General features: G+C 56.3%; 1 protein-coding gene across 1 annotated transcript; it reads right to left on the bottom strand.

Moving 5' to 3' along the window:
* Positions 1-380: 380 nt before the first annotated feature.
* On the bottom strand, positions 381-2,609 carry NKX2-3 (NK2 homeobox 3). The gene is made up of 2 exons (XM_071563705.1): positions 2,088-2,609; positions 381-1,427 (listed from the first exon to the last, which is right to left on the bottom strand). The coding sequence occupies exons 1-2, from the start codon at positions 2,428-2,430 to the stop codon at positions 790-792; spliced, it is 981 nt and encodes a 326-aa protein (XP_071419806.1). The 5' UTR covers positions 2,431-2,609; the 3' UTR covers positions 381-789.
* Positions 2,610-16,833: the final 14,224 nt, after the last annotated feature.

Raw genomic sequence — 16,833 nt, 5'->3', positions numbered from 1 at the left:
ACCCAGCACGTTTCGGCAGCCCCCGCGCATAAAGCGCCGGGCCTGGGCCTCAGTGGGGGGCAAAGCGGCACGTCAATCTCGGCGCCGGGGCCCCTTTGTCCCTCGCCTCCCTGCCACACCTTTTGTTCCCGAATCCAATAAGCGCCTATTCCCGCTACCTTCCTCGGCGGCTCCTTTCAGCGCCGGCCCGGCCGGCCACAATGGGCCCGGCTCTGAGCCGCGCGGCCCCATTCAGCGCCCTTGGCACGCTCACAAGCCGGTCGGGCCGCCCTGCCCCGCGGGCACGACGCGGCGACCGCCCCGCCACCGGGCACCGGCTCCCGGCCCGTCCGCCGAACGGTGGGCGAAGGAGGATCGGGCGGAGAATATTGCACCTGGTTTATTGACTGACTGGGCGAGCTGGCGCTGGCAGTGACCGATACAGAGTAGATAGAGGGGCCGCGGCACCACCGCGCCCCGCCGTCGGCTTTTTACAAGCAAAGCTGCTCCCCTGGTGCGGCGCGATCGGCTCCGGCCCGCCCGGCCCGTCCGACCGTCACGGCGGCTCCGCGGGGTGGCGGCGCTTCGCTGCGGGCTCAGGAATCCCCGTCCTGCCGCGTCGCTCCGCTCCATCCGTCGCCGGTCCTGCACCGATGTCCGCGGGAGTGCCGGGGTCCCGCTGCGTCGTCCTGCCACCGTCTCCGGTCCAGGGCGCGCGGCGCGCACCCGAACTGCGTTGCGGGTGATAACGGGGTCCCGGAGCCGCCGGGCCGTACTGTCGGTCCGCTCCCGACCCTCAGTGTGTGCGGGCTACCAGGCCCGAATGCCTTGCAATGCGCCCTGGCCGCAGGACGGCCCTGCCGCCGCCTGGTGCAACGGCTGGCCGCCGCCGCTGAAGCCCCCCAGGCCGCCCACGTTCACGAAGGGGCCGGCGGCCGCCGCCGGGCTACAGGCGGCTTGCATGGAGGGGCCGCCGGTGCCCGCCGGGTAGGTGCAGCCGTAGCCGGGGTTGTAGGAGGCGTTGCCGTAGCCGTAGGCGGGGAAGCCATTGTAGGAATAGGGCCCGTTGTATGCTGAGCTGTACCCCTGCGAACCGCCGAGGCACGGCTTACCATCGCGGACCAGCACGGGCACGGCCACCCTGCGTGGCGGTGGCGGGGCCGCGGGGCCGCCCAGCTCCAGCGACTTGTCCTGCCGCTGCCGCTTGCACTTGTAGCGCCGGTTCTGGAACCAGATCTTCACCTGCGTGGAGGTGAGCTTGAGGCTGCTGGCTAGGTGTTCCCGCTCGGGCGCTGACAGGTAACGCTGCTGCTTAAACCGACGCTCCAGCTCGAAGACCTGCGCCTGAGAGAAGAGGACGCGCGGCTTCCTCCGGCTCCGCTGCTTCGGCCTCTCCGCCTCCTCCGTCTTCTCCGCCACGTCCAGCGGCTTCTTCAGGACGCAGCTCTCTGTACGGGGAAGCACAGGTCAAGCTTGCGCCTTGCAGATGCCGAGAGCTCGCTGCTCCCGACGGGCCCCACACGCGGGCAAGAGCTCCGCGCCGCGTCCCAGCCGACCGCGCGCTGCTACGCGCCCGTCGGGGCACCACGGTGCAGGCGGGGAGGCAGCGCCGGGACCGACCGCCTTCGGCACCGCCTGTGCGGGCCCGATTAGAGCGGCATGCGGCGGCTGCAGCGTTACCGCTGCGGCACCTCGAGGCGAGCCCCGGGGCCCCGCCGCGCACGGAGCCGGCCACCTGCTCCGCCGCCGGGCCGCGCCGCAGCGTGTAAGCTCTGGGCCTAACCCGCCCCGTTCTTCCCTCTCCGCTACCGAAGTTGCGGAGCGCGGGCCTGATCCGGCAGCTCCGAATGGGGGCCTTGCGGAGGGGCTTCCCGGGGAGGCGCTGCCCAGGGAGGTGGCGAGTGGGACACGGAGAAGGACGGTGGCAGCCCCGCGACGGGCCGGTCCCGGCTTGACATGGACAGGGTACGTGAAGCGGTCTGCAGCGCCCTGACAGGGGCTTAGCGGTGCGGTGCCCAGAGAGCCGGGAACGCACCACGGGTAGCTAGCGCAGGCCCGTCCCGGTAGGCCGGTGCAGATCGGGGGAGCGCGGCGGAGCCGATACTCACTTGGGTCGCGGATCGCGGGGTCCAGCTCTCCTCCCGGGCCGGAGGCGTCGCAGGAGCCACGCAGCACGGCGTGAACGTAGTTGTCGGCGGAGATCCGCGCGTCCGCCTGACTGCCAGGCGCTGCCATGGGGCTCAGGTAGGAAATCTTCTCCTCCTCCTCTTCCTCCTCGCCGTCGGAGAAGCGAGCGCCGTCGGCGGCCGCCAGCAAGCAGGCGGCGGGCGGGAAATGGTGCTCCAAGTCGTGCGGGAGCTGGGCCCCATAGTGCGGGTCCTGCTGCTGCTCCAGGTTGAGGATGTCCTTGACAGAGAAAGGTGTGGAGGTGACGGGGCTCGGTAACATCATCGGGGCAGCGCAAGCGGCCAGGCAGTCCCGCGGGCCCGGCAGCACTCGGGCGGCTGCTCGGCGGGGAGCGCCGTGCCCGGTGCGGGGGGAGCAGGCAGCGCCGAGAGACGAGGGGCCGCGCCTGCTCCTGTCTAAGTTGCCTCCATTAACTCGGCGCTGGGGGTCTGCGTTTTGTTACAGCTTCTGCAGGGACAGCCAAGGGCTCCAGAGCCTCCTCTGCCCCGGGCCCCCACGTCACGGCAAGGAGGGGCCGGGGGCGGCCTCGCCATTGGAGGGAGGGGGAGGCAGAGCCGGCCCCCTGCCCGGCTCCGGCCGCCCGGCCAGAAATAGCAATGTATTAAGGCTGCAGTCGGGGAGGCCGTTTCTCCGCAGAGTGCCCCGTGGGCGCGGCACCCGCCCGGCGGGCGCAGGGACAGTGAGTCGGGGTTGGGGTCCCCGCAGAGCGCCGCGGCCCCCGCCGCGCCCCCCAGTGCTAATCACGTGTAGGTAGGTAGGGACCCCCGCCCCGGCGCGCCCCGCTGGCTCCTGCTCGCACACGGCTCAGTCCGGCACCGGGAAGCGACATGTGCGGTCCCCGCGGCCCGACCTTCCCGCCCCACTAGCACGGCCACTCGCCGCCCGCCGCCCGCCTGGTCCCGCAAGTGCCTCCCGCCGTCCAGTATGCGGCGCGGAGAGGAGGAGGTTCGCCTCCGCCGCCCCGCACCCCTCCCGGAGCCGACGGCGGCCCCGCCGTCCCGGACTGACCGTAGCCGTGCGACGTACACGTAGCCGACCCATTCCGCATCCCCCGGCAGCTCCTTTGCCCCCCGCCGGTGGTCCCGCAGGTCCTCCCGCGACCGGCCAGCCCGCAGGCCGCACCAGATCCCGGCAGCCGGTGCGACACGCGTTCGCATAGGGCAAAGCGCGCTTCGCCGCCGCCGCCGGCGGATCGGGCCCCGCAGCCCGCGACCGCCAGGCCCAGTCGGGGCGCGCCGGGCCGGGCCGGGCGGCCAGCCTGGGCCGGCGGTAATGCAGGGCCGGGTGGCGGGCGCGATACCGCGCTCTTCGGTGTTTGCTTTCGGTTTTTTTCGTTTTCTTTCGTTTCGTTTCGTTTTATTTCGCTTCTCCCGCCGGTAACGGCCGGCCAGAGGCTATGCGGAGCCATCTCGCCGCTGTGCCGGCGGGTGACGAACCGAATGAGCCTCCCGAGCTTCCCCGCACTGCGGATCCCCCGGCCACAGGGCTGCGCTGGACACCGGCCGAGCCCCCCGGTGCGGCGGGGACGTGCCGGGGCTCCCGGTCCCCTCCAAGGGAAGGGCTCCGGGTGGCAGCGGCGCGTGGAGCGGACGGACCGAGCAGGGGATCCCCAGTGAGATTTTTCGTTTTGATTAGAAATCCTGCCGCCCCGCAGGGCTCGAATCGGCACCGAGGGGAGGTCACCGGAGCCGGGCGCATACTCCGGGAAGGTGAGTGTCCCGGCGCCGGGGCTTTGCGGGGCCCTCCCGGGAATTTCCCTCGTGTTGTTACCGTCCGGAGGCTCCGCCGTTTACTGGCTCCGTCCGTGTTCTCGTTTCTTCCTCTTCCCCGCATATCCATTTTTTGGCGGCGCAGCCTGGGACGGGAGCCCGAGTCCCGCACACTTCGCCGCAGCTCGTGCGCTGCCGGTCCCGTGATGGGGCCCGGTCCCGTTCCCACCGCGCCGCTTCAAACCCCTCGCCGTAAATCACAGCGATTCGGTTTCTTCTCGCCACTCCCTCTCCTCTCCCGGTGCCCTTCTGCGGCCCGGGCGGTGGAAGGGGAAGGGCGTTCGCAGTAACCAGGCCTGATTAGGGTCTCACCCCTGGCCCGTGCCGCCGGTGAGCCGAGAAGCCCAGCGCTGCCTCGCTGCCGGGGCCCCGAAAACAATTAGTACCAATTAGCTCCTTAATCGGTGTTACACATCCGCCACCGTCCCGGGCACTCCTGCCCTGCCAGCCTCGAGGCCCCCGTCCCGGGGACGTGCAGGCGCAGGGCCCGGCGGCAGCGCGGCCGAGCCCTTCACGGTGCCGCGCTCCCCGGAAGCCCCGCGGCGGGGACAGCAGCGCCAGGGGCCGGTGGCCTCGGTGGCGGCAGCAATAAGGACTGCCGGGCTACAGCCGGTGGGCTCCTGGCCGTCCGCCTGCAGGAGCAGCAGCCGCCGTGCCCAGGGCCCGGCCCCGGCTGGGTCTGGCTCGCCTGTCGCCGTCGCCTTCCCACCCGCAGCAGGATCCCGAACGGGGATCGCCAGACGCGGCCTGCCGCCTTCGGGAGCCCGAGCCAGGCAGAAACGACTATTCAGGACGTCTCCCCGGCGGTGCAAGCAGTTCTCCCGCCGAAACCCGCTCATTCGTGCCGCCGCCGGCCACACGGACTGCTTGGGGAACCCACACCCCGGGGAGGGAACACGTCGCGGCCGGGCCCCGACAGGCCTGGGAGTGCCCCGTGTTATCCCGGGCTTTCCTGCGGCGGCCTTATGCCCCGCCGGTGCTCCCGGTGTGCTAACCGAGCCTGCGCCCTTCCGCTGTGCCAACATTTCCCTCTTTGCTGGAGACGGATCGGCGGTGAGTTCCCCGCTGGGACAGCCGAGGAAGTGGGGAGGTGGTAGGGCCCGACGGTGCCCTAACAGGCAGCTAACACCAAGAAGCAAGACTGGACCGAGGCCAGCGGTGCCGGGGTGCAGAAGCCAGGGGCAGAAAGGAATGGGGCAGCCCCAGTTAATTGCTGGATGGTGTCAGCCCCAAGATGCGGCTCCGGCTGGGCTACGGTCACCGGGCTATTAATGGTTATTTTATTTATATCATTAGCGGCGTCCCCTGAGCTCTGTTTACAGCGGGGCCTTGTTGTCCCGGCCGTTCCTGGGCTCTGTTTAGACAGGGGATTATTGTAATGGATGGAGCTTGCCGTACGGATGCTGCAGCGGAGCCAAGGGAGCCAAGAAACACCCCCGGGTCCGAGGAGCAGCTTTGCAGCGGCCGCGCACAACGCGGCGGGCGGGCAGCCCGTCCTGCCCCAGGGCGCCGGGCGCAGGCAGCCCGGTAGCAGCGGCCGCGGCCGGAGGCCTCGCTGCGGGCGATGCTATCAGCCCCGGGGCTGCTAATTGCTCCATTAGTCTCGCGGGTGCGGAGTGCTGGAGCCAGCCCCACGCTAATGGCCATAAACAAACAAACACGCTAATCCGGCCCTGTCTCCAACCCCGGTGCTCCGGCAGCCAACGGGGGACCGCGGCGCGGCGGCGGGAGGCGCTGGGCGGGCGGTGCTCACCTGCCCGACGCCCCAGGAGCAGGAGCCCGGCGGCCCACGGGCTGCGGCTGCAGGCCGAGAGGACCCGCGCCGCCGGGAGCTGCCCCCCGCGCCCAGCTCTATTTACACAGAGCCTGCCCTTGTGTAAACGCTGCGTGCCGTGGTTTATCTCAGGGCCCGTCTGGTTCTCGTTCTCTGTCAGCAGCGCCCGGTGAAGGATGGCCCTTTCCCAGGAGCTCGGTCCTGATTTATGTGAGAACCGGAGCGCTCCGGGGACGCCCCCGCACGGCGGGGCCGGCGACGCGACGCGGAGAGGCGGCGGGTCCCGGGGCAGTAACCCGCCACCGGGGCCGCCGCTGGGGACGCACCCGGCCGGCCCCGCGCGCCGCGGTCACGCGCCGACAGCGGGCCTGCCCGGTCCGGCACGGCACGGCGCTACGCCGGCTCCCGGGGCCGGCTCTCCCCGCATCCAGCCTCGGCGGCCCGCACGGTGCACAGCGGGCGCGCCTAGGGACCTCCGGAGGAAGCGGACACGAAGCAGCTCCGCTGGCACCTCCTAGTCCGGACTCGCTCCCCCAGTCTGTCCATCTGGTCACGTCTCCCGAGTACTTTTATTCTTTCCCTGCCGCTTGCACAGGAATGGCTCTTTAACTCTGAAAAGAAACGTTGTCTATATTCCTCAGGAGAGCAGCGGCTTCTGCAGGTGGCAGATCTGTGTGCTCGTCCAGCACCAGGCTTATCTCCATCTCCCACTGCTCTGTCCCAGCTGTGCCCGGGCGGTGCCTAGACTGACCTGTCCATTCTGGTGTGCCTCTTCACACCTGCCTCCACCTCTTTGGATCCTGAGCACCCTTGGCTTGGTTTGGCCAAGAACCACCCAACTCATGCCCAATTTCTCAAGAAATACATCACTGCAAATATATGCTTTTCTTCAGTATTTTCTTGCTTCACTAGCATTCTCTGACTTACTTTTGCTTCACAGTTCTCAAAGGGATGCATGGCTTAGAAGTCTGTCCCAAAACAAAGCTGCAATGAGAAATGTGTTTTCTGACACTCAGAACCAGAATCTTTTTAGCATATTGAGAAACACATAGGTCTTCAAGGTGGGAGCTTGGTTTGGGGGATACCAGTAGCTGTGTGCATCATTCAGTGCTCAGCACTTTGGGGGATAGGAGCAGCACATGCAAGGTTGCTGGCCATTGCAGCAAGGGGAACTCTGTAGGGAAGGCTGCCCTTGATTTCAGTGCCTGATGGGCCTCTGAAAACAAGGTTCACTGAGCTCAGTGAAAGCCAACTTGCAGGAGCAGGTAAAGGTCATCCTACATCTAAGGCAATTCAGGATAGGAAATGGCAGTGCCAAGGACCTCCTCTTGCTTGCTTTTATTTGGCATCTCATGTGCACAGAGGATATCTAGGCTTCACAGAGCCACCCTGCTGCACAACCCAGCCCCATGACTGTGGATGTGCAGAGAGTAGCAAAACATCTCTTCCTCTGGAGCAGAAGCTGTCATAAATCACAGTTACTGCTCGCCCATGTGATGAGAAGGTTCCCTGTCCTGCAGGAGAACACTGCTGTAGGCACATGTACACCACCACTTTGCTAGAACACACCCCACAGCCTTTATGGGAGCACCTTTGCTCTGTGCCTCGAAAGCTGTTGTTGCATGTTTGCACCCATGAGGTTAAGAAGCCAGGTTGAAATTCATCCTTCAGCAGAGGCCCAGCACAAGGCTTGCTCACCACTTGCATCCACAGGCCTGTGTACCACTTGCATCCCATAGGGCTTAAGTGGAGTCTAAGTGGACCCTGGGCCTTATGCTGGCAGACTGCCTGGTGATGGATTTCAGCTCTGAGCCCAGGCCTGCTGCTCTGATTCATGCACGTAATCCTGCTGAGGTCAGCGGGTTTCATCCTGCTTCCACTGCAGCCCATGGGACGGTTCACACGAGAGTGGCAGGGTCAGGCTCTGTGTTTGCATGCGCCGTAGAAAATGGAACAATTAAGATTAAACCAATTAAATTTTAACAGGTCTGGAAAGCATTTTATTACATAATAAACAGGAGGGATTAACTGTGTCAGGTTTTGCTGCGTGTGTGCTGGTGGAGTGGGTCCTTGCTCTCAGCGGCACTTGGTGTTCCTCTGGCTGGGGACCCCCCTGTGCTGCCACTGGGGCCAGCAAACACCGGGGCTGGGAGTGCAGCTGCACACTGGCTGCCGCTCTGTCCAGTGCCATCCCCCAAAGCATTCTGTGTGCAACGGTTTTCTTAGCTTGAGCAAAGCCCTTTCTAGAAGAAATTTCACAACCTATGCAGTGGTTGTTTCCATGGCTTCCTTTGGGAAGAGGGAAACCCTCATTCTTCTGTATAGGTATGCTGGTGAGGAGCGAGTGGCCAGGCTGGCTCTGTGCGAGGTGGTGACAGATGTCTCATCTTGGAAACATTGCTGCTAAGTTACTCTTGTTTAGGGCATCTGCCCGGCAGCCAGTCCCCACTTCTCTCCCTCCTTAATCAAGATTCCTCTGGCTGCAAGCAGGGCTTGTTCCCATGCAGATGATGCCATCCTGGACACGGCTACTCCCAGAGTTGGCAAATCTGTGCCAAAAATGGCACACAGCTATGGGTTTGCCAGCACGGTTTCAGGGTAATTGAGCTGCGAAAAGATGCAGAAACCAGCTTTGGCAGAAACTATGCTGCAGCCTTGGCTGAAAACATGCCTGGGGTTGTGCACAGGCAGTTGCCTCTCTGTGGTGGCATTCCTCAGCTCTGCTGGCATTTGTCTGTAGGGGCTTAACATCTGTTCTGAGGGGTATCCACAGCCAGGGGCTGTTGCATAGCTTCATCCTCTCAGCTGTAACTTGCTGCTGACCAGCTCAGCAGGATTGGACACAAATATTCCATGCCTTGCAACAACCTGCAGCTGAGGGCTAGGGACAAAGATGGGGCTGAGGAAGCTCATAATTTCTGTCTCTATTGGGTAAATATGGGATAAAAGCCTGGCGGGCTCAGCCCAAAGACGTTTTGCATAATGCTTCCAGAGGCCACTGCAGGCCAGCATCTGATGCCGTGGCGGGTTTTTCTCGAAGTGAAATGGTTGCTGTGGGTGGGGACTGTGTCATGTTCAGGGACAGTGAAGGCAAACAGCTCCCTGGCTGATTACCATGCCTGGAAAGGTTAATGATGGAACATGAGCTTGGTCTGCACACTTCTAATAAACACCCATTCTTTGGTTTTCCTTTAAAATACTTTTCATATTTAGCCATGGCTGCTCGTCTGGTTCTCTCCTGTGACAGCTCCTCACACAGCCACTGTATAAATAAAGCAGACCCTGAGTCCTGCACACGGGCAGTCAGGTGGGAGATTTGAAAGCTTCTGTTAATAGTTTATCTCTGAGTCCGCCTAATGAATTATCCTGGCAATTACTCTGTAGAAATTGTTAGTGTATCCTGATGATTCAGAACTTTCTAACAACAACTCTGGACCAAACTATAAACTGTTTTTCTATCTTGGAGTGGAGACTTGAGACAGGATTCCTAATTGTTCTTGTCCCCTCAGGGGCCAGAGCTGGATTATCCCACACAGGCTTCTCTGCAGACTTGGTTTTGGTCTATCGGTAGGCCCTCTGCCAGACCAAAGGGATGGGGAACTCAGTTTTCCCTATTTAAATCCCCATCCCCTCCACCCTTCCACTCCACTTACACCTCTGAGGAAGAGCATGGATTAGAAAGGATTTGCCCTCATGGGGCTTTGGTTTGTGTTTTCGAGGATCAGTCCTTAAAAGCATTGCCTTTTTTGTTTCATCCCTATGTAAATGTGACTCCCAGCTTTACACCGGGAATGGGCAGAAGTGAAGTGCTGTGTTGTTCCAAGAGTAGAGATCTCCCATTTCATTTGAAATACCTGCCTTTAAATGGCATTTCCTCTTGGAGACAATGGTGTAATGTGAAGGACAAGCAGGTGAGGATGGATAAAGGTGGTGTTTCAGAAGCAGGGTATCGCTGGACCCCTCCTGCTGTGATTTCTGTGGTTTCTGTGCTTTGGCCATGTGTACAAGAGGTTGGGTGGCCTAAAGGCTAAATACATCCCTGTGCCAGCACTGACAGGGCAACATGGATCTCTTGATATGGCTCCTATCTTGTCCTTGTGCTGTTTATGTTCAAGCCCGCTGGAGACCATGGGTATCCAAGCATGTTTGGAATGCGCTTCCCAGGACCCATCCCAGTGCTCTCCCCCAGGACCCATCCTGCGCTGGGAATGACCTGTGCAGCAATGCTGTGTCAGGCCAACAGTCTGAGGGCACTGGGGCCATAGCAAAGGTGGTAGGGAGTCCGCATGGGGCCAAGGGAGCTCTTCACTTCCTCATCCCTCCCTTTGCTGGGGTAGCAAGAGGCCACGCTGCCGGCCATGCCCTGTCCCACTGGAAGCACTGACGCCTGTCTGGCTGCCAGGACACGCCACCAGCCCTGTCCCAAGCATGTTCCCCGTGCCCAGCAGTGGTGAGTTGGTGCTGTGCCGCATCACGGGGCTGGCTTGGCCCAGGTGCCCTTCTCCAAACATCTTCCTGCCGGGCACCCATGGTACCCCCGCGACTCACCCATGTCCGCTCTGCACACCCGCCCTTGCTGACGGTGGGGAAAGTAAGAACCATGTCCTTGCGCTGACCTTCATCTGACCTTCCAGTAACGCTCAAGAAACCCTCGGAAAGGCTTTCTCATTGTGCAGCCCCAGGGTTTCCAGGGAATTAGTCAGCAGGCTGGAATTGTGCTCTGTGTATGTGACCCCCCCCTTCACCCTCCCTCCTGCCTCTCCCATCTCTGGAGCCGGACCGGTCCAAGAGATATGTTGCCAGGGTGACATCGAGGTGTGATGGATGGACAGAGAGTGGCTGTGGAGTGGCAGGGCTGCTGGTCAGTAACCCAGGGCTGTGTTTATAAGAAGGAAGAGGCTGTTTCCTGGAGCTAACATAATGCAGCTCTAAAAAAGGCATGGGAAATACATCATGCAAGGGGAGCGCAGCCCGGGGAGGGGAGGGCCACGAGGAGCCCAGCACCACAGCGAGCCTACAGGTCAAGGTGCCTTTGACAGGGACCTTTTTTATAGGCCATTTGCGTGAGAGTTCGCTGCTGTTTCTCTGCAGCCCTGACAGCGGCTCAAGGCCCAGCCGGGGTTTGGGGAGGGTCTAATCTAAACTCGCCAATTTCCAGCCCTTCTTCTGCAGGACCTGCTGATTTATTTGGAAAATAAATATTCAACTCTGACTATTGTTTCACTGCAGAGTGACGGTCCCCCACCCTCTGCATGGGGCTGTGCCCTATCCCAAGGCGGACACTCAGAGGTGCAGGGAGCCGTGGAAGGATCCTGGTGCTGAGACAGGGAGGGACTGAGTCAGCCGGCTCCATCAGTGATTCTTGTAGTCATGGTCCTTGCATGGGGTGGGCACCTGGGGCATCACTCTCAGTGTTCATTGTGTTTGTCTCAGAGTTGGGGCAGTGGTAACCAACTGGAAAGGCAAGGGGATAACCCACCCTCCTTCCCAAATGCCAGCTGTGTCAGTTTTCCTCCCTTTAGCTGCTCTGCAGGTGTGTAAGGTTCTTGTGCCCAGTAACAGCATCTCCCCCACTCTGAACCCTGATTTTTCCCTAAAAAAAAAACTCATGAAAAAAAGAAGGAAAAAAAAGAAGAGAAAAAATCCAGGATCTTTTGGCTGTAAGTCCTACCATTTTTTGGGTAGACATAATTGCTTCTACTACAGCTGAAAAATTATTGAAATGTTGAACATTTTTTCTTCTTTCTTCTATTACTTTTATTCTTACAACACTTAATAGCTGAGAAAGTGGTATTGCATTTATGGTTTTTCATTTTTGATTTCACAAGACTGACAAAGCTTTGTAAAGCATGAACATAGGGAATAAAAGAGGAGAAAAGAGAGGAGGAAATGTAGCAGGAATGGCAGGCAGTCTTTAAGAAGCTTCAGGGCAGGGGAGAAAAAGAAGAGAAGGAAAAGATGAAAACACAGCTCTTCCATATTTTAAATAGTTTTCTGCTTTAGATAACTGAAAGAAAAAATTTGTTTCAAAATATCCAATTGAAAAGTTAAACGAAAATGGTTCCTGTAGAATGGATTTCAATCTAATTCACTTTGAGCAAGAAAGTTTTCAGTAATTTCCTTACTGAATAAGTGCAAGCTTTATAACTTATTTTCCACATCATTAATCATAATTCTACTTCAATATAACAATAAAAATCATCAATTTGCACCTTTCCAGCAAATATCTGGTTTGGTCCTGTCTTCACTAGTGGAGCAGCAATTTTTAAGTGGAGCCTCATTTTTTGACTCAGGATTTTGCTTTTCCCTTTTTTCTTTGGAGGAGTCCTCTGGCACTTTCATACTTCCCTTGTGCTAATTCATGCAAATTCTGCCACATGCCCAAATTCCTCATTGAGTTCAATATTTATCAGTAAATTTTTTTTCAGCCCAGCCTTTTCACTAAAAGCCACTTTCTAAATAAGTATTTTATGAGCATTTGTATATTTAATGTTTGCATTGTTCTAAGTGACTTTCAACATTAAGTTCTCTCACCCACTTTGTGTTCCAGTTAGCACGTTCACAGGCACTTATATATGACTGTGTTCGGCTCAGATTTTACATGGATGTATTTGAATGACTAGCAGAAAAAAACCAATCCATATTTTGGAGTTACTTGGTTTTGTCTGACATATTCCTAATAGTTGCCAGTGCAGGGAAAGCCGATCTGCACTCCTGGAAGCCCCTGTGCTGGCAGCTTGGGGCAGTGCTGCCTCTCCAGGGGAAGCTGGGCTGTGCTCGTCCCTGAGCAGCCCCATCCCCACTGCACGGGTGTCATGGGGCTGCCGAGCTGCAGCCCTCTAAGATCAGCCATAAGCATAGGCTGTTTTGTTTGTTTTTTTTTTTTAAAAACCCCACTCTTTATTACCATTTCCATGCACAGTTCTCGTTGTGTTGGCCACTTGTGGCACTGCCTGGACACACTGCCCAGGGAGGAAGCGGGGCTGGTCCCAAGGGGTGGGGTGGGAGAGGGGGCTCATCTTTCCAGCTCTGCGGATAGAGCCGCCTGACTCCTCTGCTAGCCTCCCCAGGTGGCCATAATACTTCTAAAGGACTTGTCCATGTGCTGCAGTAAGCTCAGCTAATTCCCTTATTCCGCAGCACCAACTGAAGCCTGGGTGTTTGGGCTGCCAGGAAGCCTCCTCTCACCTTTCTCCCTGCTCTTCTCACTTCCTAATTATAACCTTTTCTTTGTTTTATCTAAGAAGGTGGGCTTTAACAAGTCCCCTTGGCCCAGCCATTTTGAGTGCACACTCGTCCCTTCCTCACTGGTCCCAGTCTTGTGATGCCCCCAGTGAGTGGGGTTGCTGCAGGCTGGGGCAGCAGCAGGCAGGACCCTACTTGCCCAGCAGTGCTTTTGCTTCTGCCAAAGTGCCTTTTCAGGCCTGTTCACATTTCCATGTCAATCTCGGGGCCTGGCCAGGCAAATGCAGTGAGGGTTTGATGCAGACAAAGCAAGGCATGGGGAGGTTCCTAGGAAGGAGGCCATGGCATGAAGCAGCCATGGTAGGATGCTGCTCTTCTTGTGGTCACCCTGGGTTTTTAGAAGGTCAATGGGCTCTTGCACCTTGTTTGCAGAAAAAGTGCCACCCTTGTCCCCCAACCCCAAACCTGTAAATTCTCACCTGGAGGTGGGGAGTCAGAGCTTATGGGGTCAAGCCTTTTGTCCTCAAACATAGAGAGCCTGGGGACCCTCTTCCCTCACCACCTGCTCCAGGAGAAGCCTGGTCACAACCCCTTCCTGGGGGAGAGGGATGGAGCTGGGAATCCACCTTCTTCCTTCTAGGGAGCCACACACTGCAAAATCCACCTCGTGCCGTCACTTTCCGGCCCTCTGAGAATGCACAGTTTGTGGCTCCTTCACTGACTTTGAAGGATGTCCTTTTATTCACAATGTTATTTCCTTTAATCACTCTGAGGTTGCAGGAAATCTTCTTGGAAAATTGTTACAGATTGGATGGAATTAATGTACTGTCGCAGAGATGGAAAACTCACTTGAACTTGTTTTCATTTTACCCTAAAAAGTCACTGTCCCCGAAGGTTCAGATGAATTTGGATAAACATGTGAGTTCTGAGGATGTAGTTGTTGTTGAGAATTTATTTTCTCTCCTTTTTTTTTTTCCCCAGATGAATCTTTGTGGCCTTCCATGTTCCTGAGCTTTACTCAAGACCAGGGATGCAGAACTAAAGGAAGAAGGGACCATTGGCATAAACAGGTTGAAGGCAGGCAAATACATCCTTAAGTGACACAACGTGCAAATAGTGATAACAAGCCAGTGTGTCACAGCTCTGGCTGTCAGCTAAATGCTGAATCAACCAAATTTTCTACCTGAGGATATCTATGCTGGCTAACATAGGAAAGAAAAGATGTGCTAAATCTTGGCTTTCACAGGAGTTTAATCCCGTTTCCACATGAAATTCTTGTGAGTAATGGGAGAAATGTTATCTAGGTGAGTGTGTGAGTACATGAGAGCACAGCTGGCTGGAAAACGGTATTGAAAGGGCAGTTACTGGTGCTCAGTCCTCAGACAGGGTCTGGTCTGGGTTGAGGGGTAGTCCATGCTTTCATCAGTGAACTTGACCTGCAGCACCATTCTGGTAGGGCCTGCAAGACTGCCTTTCTTGAGAAATTGAAGAAACCTGAAATAAACCTGTTGATACGAACAAATACAAGGCTCTTCTGTGAGCTGGGGAAAATCAGCATGTAGCTGGGGAATGAGCAAGGTTGTTCTGTGGGAAAGTAGCTGGAGGTGACAATGGGTCCCACAGGGAGTGTGACACAGCATCAGCCCAAGTGAGAAAAGCAAAATCAGACCAGAACATACAAACAAGGTGTTTGTAAGACACCTGATGTGATCCTGATGCATTTAGAATGTTAGACTCAGTGTTAAATCCCACTTGCAGCTCAGTGTTTCAAGTTGCCGTTCTTGGATATAAGCCCAGGGAAGAATGAGATCAGAAATTCAGAAAACATGACATACTGGAGAAAGCTGAAGGGTGGCTTAGTATCACAACACAAAGACTGCAGGGAAATAAGATAAAAGTCTTTAAATGCATAAAGCCCTGCTACAAAGTACGAGTTAATGGGCTATTCCTTGTTTTCAGGTGGGTAGAAGAAGCTGTAGACTCACCCTGCAATGATTGTGGTAAAAGAGATTAAAACTTGTTTTTCCTGGGAGCTGTCTTCACCACTAGAGGCTTCTTTTAGAGAGTTTAGACAAAAGCTCTACCAGGAAGGGTTTGATTTGTTTTGGGGCAGGCAGACAGGCTAGGTGACCTTTAAAGGGCCTTCCAGGCTTATTTTTTATAATTCTGTGAATACAGATACTAAAAAGTGGGAAGATCATTTTGCCTGTGGCCAGTCTATTCAGGACTGGTCCTTGCCAGGTGGGCTTTTCTTCAGTTGTGAATGCTGTCTAGGTTCCCATCAGCTTTCTTTTTTGGTTTGTTTTCAGTTGTGGTTTTGGTTTTTTGGTTTGTTTTGGGCATTTTTTTGGTTTGATTTTGATTGGGTTTTTTCCTTTCCTTTTTTTCTTTTTTTTTTTTGGTTGGGTTGGTTTTTGGTTGTTTTTTTTTTTTTTTTGTTATTTACTCCTAAGCATTTTCTCTTCCTATCAAGTTTTCCCCTGTTTTTCTACATCTCTCTGATCCTACTTTTCCTGGAATGGTCATATGCCTTATGCGATTGCCCCCACCAAGTCCTGCACAGAGAGATCATTTCTTCCACACTGAATGTACCATATGCCTATACACAGGATCCAAGAGCATCCTGCAGCAGACTCCATCTCACTAATGAATTTGCTTCGTGACAGACTCCTGGTGTTGCAAGCTCATACCTTGGTCATGGTTTCAGTCACATCGCAAGGCCCCTGTGGGTTGTCTATGGGCTGGGTGTTTTTCTAAAACAGGACCAACAACTGTAATCCCCCACCATCTATGGGTTTGCAGATGTTAACTGTTCAGTGTTTACAACTTGTGCAATGGGAATTTTTCTATGTGTATTAGTAACATGATGTATTTTTACTCACTATGTGTAAGATCAGAGTCAGTCATTAGATCGCCTACGCTGATCTCCCTGACTACCTTGTCTTACTATTTCTGGTTCTGAATAACCTGGGGTTTCACTAATGCACCAAAGCATCTGGTCTGGAAGCGTAAGGGAGTTCATGGTTTGGTCTTATTTAATCACTGATGGTTAATCCACCTGCTAATCAGCATTGCTCAGAAAATGCACATCATATTTCTTATGCAGGTTTGTCTGGCTTTTAATTTCCAGTCATTGATTCTTGTTCTGCCTTTTTTGACTGGAAAAAAAACAGTTCAGCACGCTGTATTTTCTTACTATGAGAGTACTTGTGCATAGCAGTCAAATTTCTTGAGCTTTTTTAAGAAGAAAACAGGTTGAGCTTGATTCTGTCACTGTAGGGTGTGCTCTCCTGCAATTGTGTCTTTTCTGTGCCTGTTTTCTGCACTCTCTCTCATTTCACAGAATAATTTTGGCCTCAGGAGCTCCAGCAGTACAGCCCACTGGTTGGGCCTCAATCCACTGAATTTTGGCAATGTCTGAAGACACAAATTCCAACACCGTGGTCAGGTTTTAAACCACCTTGTATGTCCCCTGTTCCAGCCCATATCTCCCCACTCTGCTTGCAAGGATGCTACAGGAGATGGGGGCTGGGGGGGTGTTTTACATTTACATCTCTCATTTCATCTGGATCTTTTTAAAATGGGGCACCAAGCTAGTCACAGTAGCTCAGGGTCAACATCCCATCCTCTGCTGCATACATTACTGCCACAAAATCCCCTTTGCTGCACTCCTAGCTCTGATGCCCAGGACTGCATTCACCATGTGGTCCTAACATTGAGCTCACATCTAGCTGCTCACCCTCAGAACCACAAAACAACCCCAAACAGGGCCAAAGCCCTGCGTTAGCCCCTGCCACTCAGAGAGATAGCCCACTTTCTTTGCCAACACATCCAGCTTGGAATTCAGCTCAGTCATAATGCATGAGCAGGTACTCCATCCTTTCCATGATGTGCTGGGCTGCAGCCAAGGCTGGCGCCAACTCTGAGCTCACCTGTGCC

The sequence above is a fragment of the Pithys albifrons genome, chromosome 9 (genome assembly GCF_047495875.1).
Source record: "Pithys albifrons albifrons isolate INPA30051 chromosome 9, PitAlb_v1, whole genome shotgun sequence".
In the NCBI taxonomy this organism is placed as follows: Eukaryota; Metazoa; Chordata; class Aves; order Passeriformes; family Thamnophilidae; genus Pithys; species Pithys albifrons.
Note: the sequence above shows the minus strand (reverse complement) of the source record. Positions and strands in the feature narration are given on the sequence as shown.